The 18,256-nt window shown below is 37.4% G+C and overlaps 1 protein-coding gene across 9 annotated transcripts in view; it reads right to left on the reverse strand.

The window, feature by feature from the left end:
- ADK (adenosine kinase) overlaps positions 1-18,256 on the reverse strand; it is a 508,591-nt gene that overhangs the window by 461,944 nt on the left and 28,391 nt on the right. For 2 of the 9 annotated variants that reach the window (XM_057734109.1, XM_057734102.1), the window contains exon 1: positions 13,773-14,078. The exons of 5 other annotated variants lie outside the window; for them this stretch is intronic. In XM_057734109.1, the coding sequence (XP_057590092.1) occupies positions 13,773-13,786 (14 nt within the window). In that variant the 5' untranslated portion in view covers positions 13,787-14,078. Of the gene's footprint in view, positions 1-13,772; positions 14,080-18,256 lie in introns of those variants that run through there. 2 more of the 9 variants (XM_057734107.1, XM_057734105.1) reach the window with 2 other exon arrangements.

Here is an 18,256-nt window from a genome sequence, read left to right on the forward strand (position 1 = left end):
GCTTACAATTATGTATTAGATAAAATACAAAAGCCTTAGCTTTTTTAATATAAAGGACACTGAGTCTAGCTGGAACCTACAATATTTCATCAAATGTAAGACGCCATGAATCATAAGATTCCAATTTCTCTTGGAGATTGCAAGGCATGAATGTTTTCTAAGAGATGCTAAAATGTGAAGAGATGTGCATATTACATTCACTGAAATACAGTGCCTCTCTAACTTTATCTCTCACCATTCTAATACATACAATCCATTTTCTAATCATAATACCTCACTGTGCCCTGGAAAAGACACTGACTGTAAGGTCCTTCCCCTGCTTCTTTTGCCTGGCAAACGCCCATTCACCATTTTAAACTTTCTCATATGCCAGCTCTCTCAGAAAATCTTTTCTGCCCAACTCGTAACCAAGGGTTCCTATGTAAAAGTGCACAAGCTGTCCCCCGCACAACTCCAAACAGTGTGGTTCACAATGTGAATGATAGCTCCTATAAAGTAAGGCACTGCTGCCCACCTCCTAGTTTTACTCACCACCAACCCCCCCGCCCCCTCACCCACCCCCACTCCCCCGCCCCAGCCCGCCAGGTTCTGTTAAGTTCTTTGATGAATTTTCAGTTGATTTTAAGGGTTGCTTTGTGCTTTATCTCAATCAACTTATCTTAATATAAAAGGTAAAGTTTTGACAAGAGGGCAGACAGCAGTATCAAGCAGTATCAGCAGTATTTCATCTTGTGGAACTGAAAACCACAGGCACAGAAAGACAGAGAAAATGAAAAAGCAGAGGACTTTGTACCAGATGAAGGGACAGGATAAAACACCAGAAAAACAACTAAATGAAGAGGAGATAGGCACCCTTCCAGAAAAAGAATTCAGAATAATGACAGTGAAGATGATCCAGGACTTTGAAAAAAGATTGGATGCAAAGATCGAAAAGTTTACCAAAGACCTAGAATAATTAAAGAGCAAACAAACAGGGCTTCCTAGGTGGTGCAGTGGTTAAGAATCTGCCTGCCAATGCAGAGGTCACGGGTTCGATCCCAGCTCCAGGAAGATCCCACATGCCGCGGAGCAGCTAAGCCCGTGTGCCAAAAAAAAAAAGAGCAAACAAACAGAGATATGCAACACAATAACTGAAATGAAAAATACACTAGAAGGAGCCAACAGCAGATTAACTGAGGCAGAAGGGCGAATAAGTGACCTGGAAGACAGAATGGTGAAAATCACTGATGCGGAAAAGAATAAAGAAAAAAGAATGAAAAGAACTGAAGACAGCCTAAGAGACCTCTGGGACAATGTTAAACGCACCAACATTCACATTATAGGGGTCCCAGAAGGAGAAGAGAGAAAGGACCTGAGAAAATACTGGAAGAGATTATAGTTGAAAACTTCCCTAACATGGGAAAGGAAATAGCTACCCAAGTCCAGGAAGTGCAGAGAGTCCCAGGCAGGATAAACCAAAGGAGAAACACGCCAAGATATATAGTAATCAAGCTGACAAAAATTAAAGACAGAGAAATGTTATTAAAAGCAACAAGGGAAAAACAACAAATAACATACAAGGGAACTCCCATCAGGTTAACAGCTGATTTCTCAGCAGAAATTCTGCAAGCCAGAAGGGAGTGGCACGATATATTTCAAGTGATGAAAGGGAAGAACCTACAACCAAGAATACTCTACCCAGCAAGGATCTCATTCAGATTCAACAGAGAAATCAAAAGCTTTCCAGACAAGCAACAGCTAAGAGAATTCAGCACCACCAAACCAGCCCTACTACAAATGCTAAAGGAACTTCTCTAAGCGGGAAACATAAGAGAAGAAAAGGACTTACAGAAACAAAAACAAAAACAAAACGATTAAGAAAATGGTAATAGGAACATACATATCAATAATTACCTTGATTGTAAATGGACTAAATGCACCAACCAGAAGACACAGACTGGCTGAATGGATACAAAAACAAGACCCATATATATGCTGTCTACAAGAGACCCACTTCAGACCTAGGGACACATACAGACTGAAAGTGAGGGGATGGAAAAAGATATTCCATGCAAATGGAAATCAAAAGAAAGCTGGAGTAGCAATACTCATATCAGATAAAATAGACTTTAAAATAAAAAATGTTACAAGAGACAAGAAAGGATATTACATAAAGATCAAGGAATCAATCCAAGAAGAGGAGATAACAATTATAAATATATATGCACCCAATATAGGAGCACCTCAATACATAAGGCAAATACTAATAACTGTGAAAGAGGAAATGCAAGGCAGAAATAGAGACACAGGTGTAGAGAACAAACACATGGACACCAAGTGGGGAAAGCGGAGAGGGTTGGGGGGGAAATGAATTGGGAGATTGGGATACCAAATTGTACACTCTAAATATATGCTGTTTATTGTCTGTTAACTGTATCTCAATAAAAGTTCTTAAAAAAAATTTTAAAAAAATAAAAAAATTTTTTTAAAAAAAGGTTGTTTTTTTTTTAACCTTAATTACATTGGTATTCTCAATGGCTAGCATATGATAATCATAAAGGCCTCAAGGGATTTTGCGATTCTAGGTTCTGACTTTTTCTATCAACAGACTGCTGGTTCTCTCAGGCTCCCACAGATCAGGCTGGGTCTAGAGTAAGGTTAGATTTTAAAGGTACTTACATCAAAGATCAAATAATAGAACACTAATTCAAAACAGGTTATGACAGAGTTCCCTGATGGCCTAGTGGCTAGGATTCCAGGCCTTCACTGCCGTGGCCTGGGTTCAGTCCCTGGTCAGGGAACCGAGATCCCGCAAGCTGCACAGCACAGTCAAAAGAAAACCCAAAAAAACAAACAAAAACAAAAAACAAAAAGAAAATAGGTTGTGATAAGTTAAAAATGAATATTGCACTTCCTAAAGAAATCATCAAATGATAACACAAAAAGGTATAGCTAAAAAACTCAATACACAATATAACATTAAAAATTAAAATATAGTCAATTTAGGAAAAAAAGCAGGACAGACAAAACAACATACAAGATAAAGGGAAAACAAAAGATGGTATACTTAAACCCAGTCATATTAAGTAGTTGGTAAAACAGACAAGACAAAATAATTTAGGAAATCACACTAATGGATATTTATCCTAGAGAAACAAAAACTTAAGTTCACACAGAAATGTGTACACAAATGTTCCTAACAGCTTTACTGGTAACAGTAAAAAATCAGAAACAACCCAAATGTCCTTCAACAGGTAACTAGGTAAACAAACGGTAGTATACCCATACAGTGGACTAATATTCAGCATTAAAAAGATATGAACTATGATAACATCTTGGATGGATCTCAAAGGCACTGTAGTGAGTGAAAATAAAAGCCTTATCTATGTGTTACCTACTGTATAATTCTATTTATATATCACTCTCAAAATGACAAAATTACATTGACAGATCAGTAGCTGCCAAGTGTAAAGGCTGGCATGGGGAGAGTGCGACCATTCAGGGATAACCCAAAGGAGTTTCTTTGCGATGACGAACAGTTTTAGTACCCTGTGTTCATCTGAAATCTGGACATGATAAAATTTCATGGAACAATACACCACCACCATGTCAATACAAGATGGTGTATGCAAAGACTGGTGATATTCTAATAACATCTACAGTCAACTTAATAGTACTATACCAACATCAATTTCCTGGTTTTGGTAATATACTATGGTTATGTAAGATTTATCATTGGGGGAAGTTGGGTGAAGAGTACATAGGAACTCTGTACTCTTTTCACAACTTCTTGTGAGTCTTTCAAAATTAAAAAAGAACTTTTAAAGTATTTCTAAAGAAAGAAAAAGTAAGATTTTAAAATTTTAAAAAACAAGTAGAGTGATATCATCAGGAATGGCAGAATAAGGGGCCTCCAAAAATCCTCTCTTCCATAAAAGCAACAAGAACACCAGCAAAAAATGTCAAAATCAACACTTGCAGAACTCCACATATTAACCAAAGACTTGCAACATCTGAGGAGCATTTATTCAAGGGGGGAAAAAAGTTGAACCTCAGTAAAAACAGCAAGCTTTATGGCATTTTAACTTGCCTTATTCCCACCCCCCCACCCCCCAGCTCCATGGCAGCCTTAAAAGCAAAAGCCCCAAAACACAGTGGAAAGCAGGAGCCTACCAGCCACTGTAGCAGCTGGAACTGGAGCTCTTTCAAAGCCCCATTTTCAGAGAACTGCTATTATTCGAGCTTACTGGCAGTTACCGGAAAAACCCCTATGCCCAAGACTTCTCATTATCTGACCTGACTCAGAGTTTCCCCAGTGCTAACAGCCTTTTCCCTAGGGGCATTTGTCAAAAACAATCAGCTGCAATTGTTTAACACCCCAGCCATCTGAAACAGTTGGGGCAAACAAGCAGCTAATCAAAAACCTTAAAAGGAAAAGTGGGGGTATGAGATGTCAATAAGCGGTTTTGAAAAGTTCTGAATATTCCTGAGAATCTAGGAGACCATGTATTATACATGTGCCTTGGCCTATGCGCATGTTCAAGAAAGGCCTGCAAAGGTACTAAGCAATCATCTCTGAGCATGAGGAGCTGCACAAGCAGGAAAAAAAGGCTATGGCAAAACTGTAAGCTTGGCTGAGCACTGAAGGTATGTATGCCTCATCAAGCACATACAGCCTCTCAGCAAAGACCAGGAGAAAATAACAAGTATTGGCAAGAACGTAGAAAAATTGGAATCCACATTGCTGGTGGAGAGGTAAAATGATGCTGCCAGATTGGAAAAAAAGTTTGGCAGTTCCTCAAAAAAAAACATAAAATTACCATATGACCCAGCAATTCCTCTCCTAAGCATACACTCAGGAGAAATGGAAACGTGACATCACAAAAACTTGGGACATGAATGTTTATAGCACCATTATTCATAATAGCCAAAAAGTGGAAATAAAAATATCCATCAACTGATGAATGGATAAACAAAATGTGGTCTATACATACAATGGAATATTATTCAGCCATAAGAAGGAATGAAATACTGATACATGTAACAACATAGATGAACTCTGAAAATATTATACTCAGTGAAGGAAGCCAGGCACAAAAGCCCAAATATATGATTCCACCTATGAAACGTCCAGAATATGGCAAATTCACAGAGAAAAGTAGATTAGTGGTTGCCAGGCGATCAGGCAGGGGAAATGGAGAGTGACTGCTAACAGGTATGAGGCTTCATTTGGGGATGATGAAAATGTTCTGGAATTAGATAGTGGTGATGGACGCACAACCCTGTGAATATCCTAAAAACCACTGAGCTGTACCGTTTAAAATGGTAGATTTTATGGCATGTGAATTATATCTTAATTTAATAATTAATAATAATTAATTATTAAGTAAATAAAAAATTAAACTAATTGGTATTTATAGAACAATACACCCAAAAACTGCACTATTCATTTACTGAATAAATGATGTGTAAAACAACTACACCAAAAACCTCAAAAGATTGCTGAAATTAAAAACTTTAAAAACACATGTAACATTCACCAAAACAGACCATAGATGAGACCATAAAACTCATCTCAATAGATATCAAGGGACTGAAACTTAATAACACATTCTCTCTATATATATATAATACAAATATATGCTTATAATGTATAAACAATATATTCTTCAAATATCATGAAATTAAATAGGAAATCAATTTTTAAAAATAACTTTAAAATCCCTAAATATTTAGAAGTTAAATAAACTCCTAAATGACCTGTGGATGAGAGAAATCACAATAGAAACTGGAAAATAATTTCTATTTTATTTATTATTTTATTATTATGCATGAACAAAACACATCAAAATTTGTATGATGTAGTTAAGTACAGAGAGGGAAAAATCTTATATATGAAATGCACATATTAGAAAACAAGAAAGGTTTTGGGACTTCCCTGGTGGTGCAGTGGTTAAGAATCTGCCTACTAATGCAGGTGACATGGGTTTGACCTCCAGTCAGGAAAGATCCCACAAGCCTGGGAGCAACTAAGCCCATCAGCCACAACTACTGAAGCCCGCACGCCTACAGCCCGGCTCCACAACAAGAGAAGCCACTGCTATGAGAAGACCATGCACCGCAATGAAGAGCAGCACAGTAGCCCCCGCACGCCACAACTAGAGAAAGCCGGTGCAGAGCAATGAAAACCCAACGCAGCCATCAATTAATCAATCAATCAATCTTTAAGAACACAAGAAAGGTTTAAAATCAATGCTCTAAACTTCTAACTCAAAAGAAAATGGAAAGAGTAAATTAAATCCAAAAGAGTAGAAGTAAGAAAATAAAAACATGACAGTAAAAATAAATGAAAATCAAATAAATAGATAAATTAAATAGAAAACATATTACCAAAATAGAAGTTCAACAAAACCCAAATCTGGGTTTTCAAAATGATTAATACAATTGATAAACCCTTAACAAGACTGACCCCAAAAAGTTAAAAAAAAAAAAAGGAGGGGAGGGGGAAGTACCAATATCAGGAATGAAAAAGGGGACATAAAACAGTTCCTACAGGCAGTAATAGGATACTATGAGCAACTTTTTAACAATCCAACAATTCAGAATAAATTTCTTTAAAAATGCAGCTTACCAAAACTGACACATGAAAAAATAGTAAATCTGAATAATCATTTTTCATTTCTTTAATAAGAAATTGAATTTGTAATTTAAAACCTTTCACCCCTTCATCCAAAAAATATTCCAAGCCCAGATGGCTTCACTGCTGAATTCTACCAAAAATTTAAAGAAATAATACCAATATCTTACAAATACCAATACCAATACCCTACAAAGCTACAATAATTAAGAGAGTGTGGTACTGGCATAACAATATACAAATAGATCAACGGATCAGAATAGTGAGTCCAGGAAAAGTACTATACCTATCTAATTTATTGACTGAGAATTCTTTTGAGGAAACCCTTACACCATAGCAAAAAATTAGCTTAAGATGTATCACAGACCTAAATGTGAAGGTTGAAACTATAAGGCTTCTAAAAGAAAACATAAGAGAATAGTTTCACAACCTTGGGATAGAAGAAGGAACAGTTTCTAAGAACCCAAAAGGTAATAAACGTAAAATAAAATAAATCAATGAATTCAATTCCAAATTTTAAAACTTCTGCTCCCGGGACTTCCTAGGTGGCGCAGTGGTTAAGAATCCGCCTGCCAATGCAGGGGACACGGGTTTGATTCCTGCTCCAGGAAGATCCCACATGCCGCAGAGCAACTAAGCCCATGCACCACAACTATTGAGCCTGTGTGCCACAACTACTGAAGCCTGTGCACCTAGAGCCCATGCTCCACAACAAGAGAAGCCACCAAAGTGAGCAGCCAGTGCACCACAATGAAGAGTAGCCCCTACTCTCTGCAATTAGAGAAAGCCCGTGTGCAGCAACAAAGACCCAACGCAGCCAATAAATAAATAAATAAATTTATTTATTTGTTTATTTAAAAAAACAAAAAAACAAAAACTTCTGCTCCCAAAAGACTGTTAAAAAAATGGAAAGACATGGCTCAGGGAGAAAATATTTGCTACATATGAAGTACACATGTTTGTGTGTAAAATCTGACAAATAAGTTGTATTTAGAATATTGAAAGAATTACAATTCAGGGACGTCCCTGGTGGCGCAGTGGTTGAGAATCTGCCTGCCAATGCAGGGGACACAGGTTCGATCCCTGGTCGGGGAAGATTCCACATGCCAAGAAACAACAAAGCCCACGAGCCATAACAATTGAAGTCAGAGAACTCTAGGGCCTGCATGCCACAACTACTGAGCCCATGTGCTGCAACTACTTAAGCCTGTGGGCCGAGTGCCTGTGCTCCACAATGAGAAGCCACCGCAACGAGAAGCCCAGGCCCCACAAAGAAGAGTAGCCCCCACTTGCCACAACTAGAGAAAACCCGAGTGCAGCAATGAAGACCCAACACAATGAAGAAAAAAAAAATTTCAAATCAGCAACAAAAAGACAACCCAAATTTACAAATTACTATATTTACAAATATGGGTAAAAGACTTGAACTGACGTTCAAAAGAAAAGATACGCAAATGGCCTTAATCACATTACAAGCCATCACTGAATTAAAACTATAATGAAATATAACTACACACCCATCAGAATGGCTAAATTCAAAAATGCCAAACATTGTCAAGAATGTGGAATAACTGGAACTCTTATAACACTGAATCTTGAATATATTCTGTTTTCTATTTTGGAAAACAGTTTGGTGGTTTCTGAAATTAAACACATATCTACCCTAGAAAAGAAATTCCACACCTGGGCATTTACCCACATCCACACAAAGGCTTATACATGAATGTTCATGGCACCTTCATTTACAGTAGCCAAACCCAGGAAACAAGCCAAAGTCCATCAGCAGAATTGTTGCTATATCCATATAATGGAATCTAACTTGGCAGTGAAAAGGAACAAACTACCAACACACATCAAAATGGATGAATCCTAAAATTGTTATTGAACAAAGTAATCAGATAAAAGTAATCAGACACAAATAGTACTTACTGTATGATTCCATTTATATGAAGTTCTAGAATATACAAAACTAATCTTGACTAACAGAAGCCAGAAAATGATTGCCTGGATGGGGCAGGGAATGAGATTGATTGAAAAGAGGCAGAAGAGAACTTTCTGGGAGATGAACATATAAGCTGATCCCGGTGGTATCTTATACAAATACTTTTTTTTTCTTTTCAAAACTCAGTGAACTTAGGATCTGTGATTTTACTATATATGAATTATATTGTTGGCATTTTTTAAAAAGTAAACATATTAGGAAAATATTTGTGTCCCTTAGGCTATGTATGGCCAGTCCTCCCATTTAAGCCTATGCATACTGGCATGCTTTCTTGCATACTCAAGGAAACAACCTCTCCCCTCTGTCCAGCATCATCTATTTTTTTACTTTATATTGGATCATTTTTTTTAGCATACAAATATGCTGAAATTTCTGCCCCTCCCTCCTAAAAAATCTCAACCACACGTATATCTGCAACTATTATTTCCCTGCTCCCCAATACAGTAAAAACACTTCTAAAAGATTGTTCTATTAAATAGCAAGGCTTCCTAAACTAGATAAAATTATTAATTTAAAATCGAATTTTCAGGAGCACACGTGTGACATACTAATGGCTCACACTTACATAGCAATTTGCAGCTTATAAAGCATTTTTATTTATGTTATTGCCTTTAAATCCTCACAATAACCCTATAATGTAGGTATTGCTATTATCTCTGTTTAAAAAAAAACAAGAGGTTCAGCAAAGTCTTATAACCTGCCAAAGGTCAGACAACAAATAAATGATACCTAGCTTCAAATCATGTGCTTTCTTGTTCAGTATACTACTCTGAGACAATAAGAACTCTCTTAACACAATAAAAATGTATGACCAATGAAAAATATCCAAATCTAGCCAAAATGAGCTAATATGCCTATTTCAAGTAACATTTCAACAGCCAAAACCTACTACAACAAAATTCTTATAATGTGTAAGTAGGTGACCAGATAATTTATTATCCAAACAGGATACTTTTGAGAATAAAAGAAGAGCTATTAACAATTATGCCATGATAAGAGGCATGATCCAGGACTGTCTTGGGGAAACTGGGACATATGGTCATCCTATTTATAAGCTAGCAATGCTATGTGAAAATTAGGATCCAGAGTTACGTTTTATTACAGTAATTTTTTAAATAACGAGTAGGTATGAAGAGGTAAATAGACATGATTGTTAACCAATGTTACAGAAAAGGGTTAATATTCAGTCTAGACAATCATTTTGGTTCCATTTTATCTTTGACAGTTCTGCTTAATGTAGCAATACTGTGGCTGGAAAAGATTTGGAGTTAGAAAACCTTGTATGCTTTTTCAAACAAAGATGACCTATTTATAAATATGGGTATCAACAGCTGACAACACTGCAGTTCTCCAAGGGAAGGATTCCTGTTTTAGTTCTTGAAAATATTTCATAAATGAAACAATTTCATTTTATTTCAAAAGCGCATTAGCCTCAATAAGAAGTCTCATGGCATAAAAAAGTTTGTGCAGTAATATGAAATTCATAATTCTTATAAAAGACACAAGTCCTGAAATGAGTTGAAAATTTTGTTTAAAGGCATTAAAGAAACTAACTCAACAAAGTATGGCAGTTTCAATCTTAGCCAGAATTTAGTCTCCATATGAATGTTCTCCATCTGAGTGGCTTGGCAGATCCAACTGGGTGTACCTCAAAGTCTTGAGTGTTAGGAGAAAAATACCCCAGGACCCCACCCACAGCCCACATAAAATTTCCAACGTAGGCTTAACCCACAGAAGTGGTTACAGAATTATCATGTAGGGGAGAGTGATGTTGAGTCCCAGGATAGTCTTAAACCAAATCTGACCTGTCTGGGCAGGCCAAAGAATAGGGTTCCTCAGCTCTACAGCAAATACTCTCCCTGTCTCCCTACCTCATTTTCCCAGTCTTCCCTGGCACAAACTCAAGCTGTAAGCACTGCCCAAAACCAGACTAGACAGTCATGTTAGGAAAACAAGGCAATACTCATAGGAGTATTTTGAAATACTGTTGGCTCAGTGAAAAGGGCATAATGTAGGAGTCAGGAGACCTAAATTCTCTCTTAAGCTCTATCACTCCCAAACTAGGACATATCACTTCACTTTGGCCCCAAGGTCCAGTATGAAGAAAGAAAAAGAGTAAAATGCTCTCCATGATTCTCTTCTAGTCCTGACATTCTACATTTTCCTATGTCTCCTAAATGTTAACTCAAGCATCAACTTTCCTGTTGGAACAATTAAAAACGACAAAAGCATCAATTTATCAAAATATGTTCTATCATTTCTCAGATGAAGACCAGCTGGAATCTGATATACATAATCTGATAATTGGTTTCAGAACTTAGACTCTTCATTAGTAATGGTGTAGTAGAATACAAATAAGTCAAAGAGACAAATTCTCCACTCAAACTTAATTAAGATCTTAAGTTGGTTTTTTTTTTAATTCTTTTGATTTAAGTCATTATTTAGGAATTCCTAATAGTTGAATGCTACACTGGAAAGGACACAGAACCAGGTCTCTAGAGATCTGGGTTCTGGATCAAGATATGCAACTACTTGTGTGAACCTGAACAAATCATACTATCTCTTGGCTTCAGTTTCTTCAACTGTAAAATGAGGGAATTAGGTGAATTCACTTCCTCTTTTAAAAAAATCTAAGATTTAAACATTTGTTTTCAGATGATACCATTCTCTAAGGGGACCAAATTGCTTTCAACAAGAAGAGAATATTCCATTTATAAAATGCCTTAAAATATAAAAACACATGATTTCATATCTACCCAACAACACTGAGGAATGCATATTTGTATCACCATCACTGAGTATTTCATTAAACAAATCTCCAGAGAAGGAAAAAAGAGAAAAAGAAGATCAGTAACTCAGAAAAATACCCTCAATTAGAACTCAGGTATGTTGATCACTGACCCTCACTGGTTTCCAATCCTATTGATTTATTCTGCCATAGTTATTGCAGAGGGTCACATATTACTATATTTAGCAGCAATTATTTTAAGTGTGGTATAAAAAAACAACACTGGACATGAAGTCAGATTTTGATAGCTTGGTGACCTTGATCATTCTCCTCACCAATATTAAAAGCAAGTCAGTAGTACCTATTCTTTGGGCTACTGTTAAACTGGGTACAAAATGGGAACATGTCTAACATTATAAATGTGAAAACTAAAGGTATGACAAAATTGAATTAAATGCAGTCCTCACTGGGAACCGGCTGGTATCTGTAGGATTACCAACCCATTTAAAACTGTCACCACACATACAGAGTTGCTTCAACTTAAGTAGTCTCCCTGCCTACTTCTAAACCTAAGTTATTAAGGTCCTTAGAGGATCACAGGAAATCAAGCGTTACTATAGTTGTCTCTCACAATACTCTACCATTTTTGGTCATAGAAGCAGCTTTTTCAGGAAGCTTAAGTATGTAGTTTTTATAAAGGTATCCTGCAGAGCACTAGATCATGGATATCTGGATTTAGTTCCTAACTCTGCCATTAACTGATTTTGCACAAGACCCTCAATTCTTCTTGGTCTCAGTTTCCTCAGGTATAAACGTGGTAGCTGAGTGTAGACAATATCTAAAAATCTTTTTTTGAGTCATGTCACTATAGTTGAAGACTATGTAAAATGTAGACTAACATCTGAAGAAACAAGCATAAATGTAACTATCTGAGTTATCTACCCTTCCACAAGTCAAATAAGGCTGGTATTAATCTTTAAATCAGCCTTTAATACAACCACCATTCGACTCTTACATTAAAAAACACATAGTATTGTCACCAGCCAAGCAGTGGAAACTAGATTTGGGTGTTTCTCCACTGAAGAGTAGCCCAGAATACAATGATAGATTAAAATTGAGTCCATATAAGAAGTGACCCTTAACATAGAAAGTATTTGACCCATACTCCTAATTAGTAGCAGGCTGCAATGATGGGAGTTGGAAGTGGGAGTGGAGAGAGGGAGCACTGACTAGGTTTAACAGCATAATCATAATTCCTCCTAAAATACTGTTAGCATTCAAAGCTAAACTTACATGTCCCAATATAATTTACTGTGAAATCTTTCCATGTGGATCTCCACATTTCAGTACCCCAATTCCTCCTCTGCACTCTTTGCATTAATATAGAATTGTGCAATTTAAGGGAAACTGCATTCAAGTTCAGCACAGCTACATCTTACTTTATCTTATCTGAGCGTTAGGTTCTCAAGTCATTTCTTAAATATTGTGTAGTCAAAACCACCACTGAGAAACCATTAAATCACCAGGGCTTAGGCTGCTGGAAGCTCACTGACCAAAATTTCACTTGTTTTATTCTCTTCACATTTGTGTAGGGGGCTCCCTTTCACTGGGACAATGAAGGCCAAAGTCTACTTTAAAAGAGGCAGTTTAGAACACTGAGTAAATAAGGCAATTTATCTCCTTTTATAAATAGTTGCTTTAGCATAAGGTAAACATTCAGTCAATGCTCTACCAGCAGACACTGGACAGGGCCATTATCCTGTCACCATTAACAAAAAAGAACCTTCCAAACTCTGGAAGAGCAACTGGGGGGAAGTCTCTCTTTTATTGCTCTCACTGTATACCTACTACCTCATGAAACTCATTTTGCGTGTGATTCTCAGATAAAAGCAGGTAAACAGACAGTACCTTGGGAACCAGAGTACTAATTCCAGTCATAAGCAAACATCTTTGGGACACATAATTTCATAACTTGGAGGCAATCTACCTGCATCAAAGGGCCAACTTTGCAGGTCTGCATTGGGCCACCAACTAAGTTGTCAGAAGGCATGACACGCGGGCATGGCAACGCCCGGTGCACGTCACACTTCCCCAGGCCTCGGGCCATCCAGGAGGAGGGAAAATAGCTACATTTTTCATGAGAAATCCACTACACTCACCAGCAAGCTTCAAACCCTGGAATCTGGGCGAGGGTCACCTCAGCGGTGCGGTTACTCACAGGGCTCCGCCATGTGCCTCAGCCCCCAAAACTTCTGAGGAAGGCAGAAATGACCAAATGAAAAGTGCAGAGAGAGCCTCCAACATGAGGGGGACCGGTGGCACTGGGAGCTTTCACAAGACCCAAGAGGAGGGGCGACAGTTCTCAGGCAACCGGGAGGCTAATGCCCAGCAAGCGCGCAGTTTAGGTTGCCGCCCTGTCTCATTACCTGATGGCCGTCATGGCTTCACCTTCCTGCCCCACGCAACGGCGCTCCGATGCTCTGCGTCCGCACGGGCGGCAGCAGCAGGTACCACAGCCACCGCTCCTGGGCTCAGGCACTCAGCGACGGGGAGCGTGTCCTCACACACCCCGCGTGCGGGCGGCCCCCGCCGAGCTGGCCGCAGGCGCTGATTGGCCGCGCCCGGAAGGGGCGGGCGCTCCGCCCCAGGCCGGCGGCCGGCGACGATCCCCGGGCGCCGCGGGCCACGGCAAGCCGCCCGCGCGTCTCGTGCCGGCTCGCGGGCGCGCAGGCTAGCGGGCTGGCTAGCGGGCGAGGTGGCCATCTTGAGTCCTGGTAACGGCGTTCCCCCTATTCCCGGCTTACGGGGCACGAGGTTGGATGCCCGCCTCAAAAATGGCCGCCCCGAAAGGCAACCGGTTTATCAGTCACATGGCCCGGTCTACCTCGGCCAGCCCAGGTCGCTTTAATAGGATTTGGTACGGGGACGATGTCAGGACAATTTTCGGGGATGGGGTTTAACAGCCTGAAAACCTATCTGCAGAAAAGCAGCAGCCGTCTGGGAAACCTCAGCCCGGGTAGAATCGATCGCGTGGCAACAGCAGCACGATATGTTAATTCGAACTCGCACCCTTTAAGAGTCAAATGCCGACTCTCATGGTCCCCAAACGTTTTTGGACTGCAGATACACTTAGAGCAGCTTATTTAATATGGACGTGTACAGGGTCTCACTGTAAACTTGTGAATCAGAACCTAGAAAGGTGAGGCCCGTAAAATGGTATTTTTAGCAAGTTCCTGGGTGATCCAGATACACGTGTCAAGTTGTAAAACCTCTAGGCTAAACTAGCTCACTCAAGACTATCCTGCCTGACACACGTTGTCAAACTTAGCACTTTTCTGAAAAGTATGCAGCGCTCTGAAGCAAGTGTGTAATGTCATAAGGAAAAAATTGGAAGAACCCTAATTCTTGGGCTAACATTACAATTTAGCGGGGGTTAAAGGATTTATGAAACATGCTGAACCACTAATAAAAGACAGGTAAATCAATTCCAACTGTTGGAAGGATAGAATGGGGGATGGTCAGCAAACGCTTTACGACCTACATAGCTTTTATTTATTCCCTCTTTATTTTCTGTACAAATATTTATATAGACAAACCACAATCTCCAGTGGCATTCATTTACTAACCATTTGGATAGTGATCAATTCCGTAAGTCTGAAATCAAGTTACGTTAGGAACACAACCCAACGTGTGATACTGAAATGTGCATACTGTGACTAAAGAAACTGAATTTTTATTTAATTAATTTAAATTTTAATACCAAAAGCAAGGTAAAACATTTTTCCATTAAACACAATTTTGCTTTCATTGGACTACATTTCACCTTTTAACTGTGGAAAATTTAGCATCCAGGCTGAGACACTGTAAATATAAAATATATACTGAATTATTCAAGACAGTACAAAAAGAATATACAATATCTCATAATAAATTTGATATTGATTACATGTTGAAATAATAATTTGTTACGAGTTAAATAAAATACATTAAGATTAATTTAAAATGTTTCTTTTTACTTTTTTAATGTGACTACTAGAAATTTTTAAATGTTATGCCTTGCATTATATTTCTACCTGACAGTGCTGTTCTACTGTTAGCCTTGCTTCTTTTCTTACCTATCATTGCCCTATGACAGAATAATTATGTTCACAAAATGAAATTAGTAGAGACCAATTTATACAAATCTGTGGTTCCTTACTAACCATCTAAAACATCAAGTATTTCAAAAGATTTCAAGTTTCTTTCGAAAATGCTTTTTTTTAGCATTATTCTCTTTCATTTGGAAAATGCCTACCTAGAATAAAGCCATGCACTATAAACCTGATGTGTTCAGTTCATGAGTAAAGGCTATGAAAAACAGAGCTACACTTGGCTGATTAAGACTTTGACCAAGCGTCCACGAGCAGAACTGGTCAACTGCTCCTCTGGATTAAACACGATCTGAATCAAAGCAGCAGCAAGATAGCAATTTGAAGCAGTGGAGACACTGACTAATTCAACAGTTTGCCTCCTCCTCTAATGGAAAATGTTAATAGATAACCCACACGAACTAAAGTAAAATCAGGAATAATCCTTAGAACAAATTTCAAAGCCTCCATGTAACTTTTAATATGGGATGTGGTATGGTGCTTTTCAAACTTTAATATACATACACATCACTTGAGGGATCTTGTGAAAATAAGAGTTTAATTCAGCAAGTCTCTGTGGTCAAGATTCTGCATTTCTTTATGTTCCCAGATTTTGCCAATTGCTTCTGGTCTGTGGGCCATGCTAAGTAACAAGGTTGTAAAGGAAAGTAGCAAGATTGTAAAGGCAGCAAGACAGAAGTAACTTGGAACCCCGCTTGACTTCCTGCATGACCTTGGGCTGGTTCCTAACCTATGTGTTCCTCAGTTTACACATTACATGCATTTCAGGCCATTGGGAAAATTAAAACAATTAATTCTAGTAAAGTGTTTAACAGAGTCCCTAGCACATGACATGATTATTACTTTGTTGTTACCACACTTGTTAAAATTACATCTCTGGAAAACATGATATGAAAGCTAATGGCCCTGTGAAAAATAAATGAACTTTTACTCATGACTAACATACTTTGTTGACTTCTAGTTTTTATTTTTAATAATAAAGTTTTTTTTTTAAACTAATTGTGGTACCCAAACTGCTAATTTGAAACTTTGCTTTTTAACAAATATAATATATTCTATGTCATTAAGGGACAATAAAACTCTGAAATATTCAAATAATCAAATTAAAGACATATCACCTGCAAAGATTTTTTTTAAAAACCTCATTTTTGAGTAGTAACATGGCATCTAACAATCAACACTGGTTTTTTTACTCATAATCAGTCAACACAACTTTCAAAAAGTGTATTATTTAAAATATACTTAGGTAACAGTTTACTTCAGCAGTATAGATACAAAAATGTTATTTCAGTAAATAGGGCTCATGTGTGATTGTTCTTTCAGAGTCAGTCAGGTAGAGATAAAAGACATGTTTTTCCAGAAAAAGGCAGCAGCTTTTTAAATTCACAGCATGTTCCTTTCCTCAGCCTTTCATGCTCTTTTTCTAATCTTTCCCTACCTTCTTTTCCACCCAGTTTTTCTCAAACACACACACAGACACACACACACACACACACACACAAACACAGCTACTGAGTAACTACTAAAAAACTCTTTCGATCAATTTTTAAAGTAATTTATTTCAATCCTATTCTTCACTTTAGGGAAAAGCAGTCAATTTGAATTTTTAACCTTCATTAACCTTCTTCCAATTCAAATAGCTGAATGAAGATCTGTGGGTCAGAATAGTTTGCTTTTGGAAAGACAGATAAGTAAATATTCTATCTATTTTATTTAATCATGTGGTTAGTCTGCCACTAAAAGCACATATATAGCTAACCTCAAATAGTTAAACAAATATGTTTACAGATAGCACAACAAATAAGTAGACTAACCTTTTCAACAAATGCTTCCAACCCCAAAATAATAGCAAAGTTCTCTTCAAACACAACCAGTTTGCTGTTAAGGGCACAATAAAACAAGTATCTTCATATATTAATACATTTCTAGAAAGCTTTGTGGCAATATGTGTCACCAATTCCATTTTATAGGCAACTATTACAGATACAATAGAACAAACAGTAACAAAGGTTTGTATACCTAATTATTCATTTTGCATTAATAGTAGCAAAAATTTATTATACCCTTAAATAAGCAAAAATAGAGTAATGGTTAAATAAATTACAGAAGAATGTTATGAAGCTACTATAAAATGTTTTCATAGACTTTTTAAGGACAGAGGAAAATGCTCATGATATAATGTTAAGTGAAAAAAGCAAAACAATCAAACAAAAGGAAAGTAGAGTATAATCCTATGTTTAAAAAAAAAATACATGCCACATGTACACAGAAAAAAGACTGGAAAGAAACACACCAAAGTGTTATTACTGGTTTCTCTGGAAAGTGGAATTATGTGTCATTTTGACTTTCTTATTTATATTGATCTACCTTATCAATTTTCTACTATATACAGGTTTTATTAGCAAAAGATTTTTGTAATTATTATTAACTTTTAATTGTCTTTCTGAAATGGTTTAAAAATACAAAACTTATTCCTGCTCTTTTCTAAAACCTGTGGTGTTTTTTTTAAATCACAACCATCAAAACTACCCTTATTTTTAGAAGAATTAGGCTTATTTTATAAATGTCTCATCTTTTCATGTGTAAAGATTATTTAAGACAGGAATAACAAAAATAAAATGTCTTTATGACTTTCTTGTTTAATTTTAAATCTTAACTTGACAAAAATTGAAAGCATAAGTACCACTTCTAGAGCTTTGCATATCCTTTAAGAGGCCAGCTGTCACAAGACTGAATGTGGAATATCTTCCCTGCGTGTTACT

Source organism: Hippopotamus amphibius, chromosome 5 (genome assembly GCF_030028045.1).
Source record: "Hippopotamus amphibius kiboko isolate mHipAmp2 chromosome 5, mHipAmp2.hap2, whole genome shotgun sequence".
NCBI lineage: Eukaryota > Metazoa > Chordata > Mammalia > Artiodactyla > Hippopotamidae > Hippopotamus > Hippopotamus amphibius.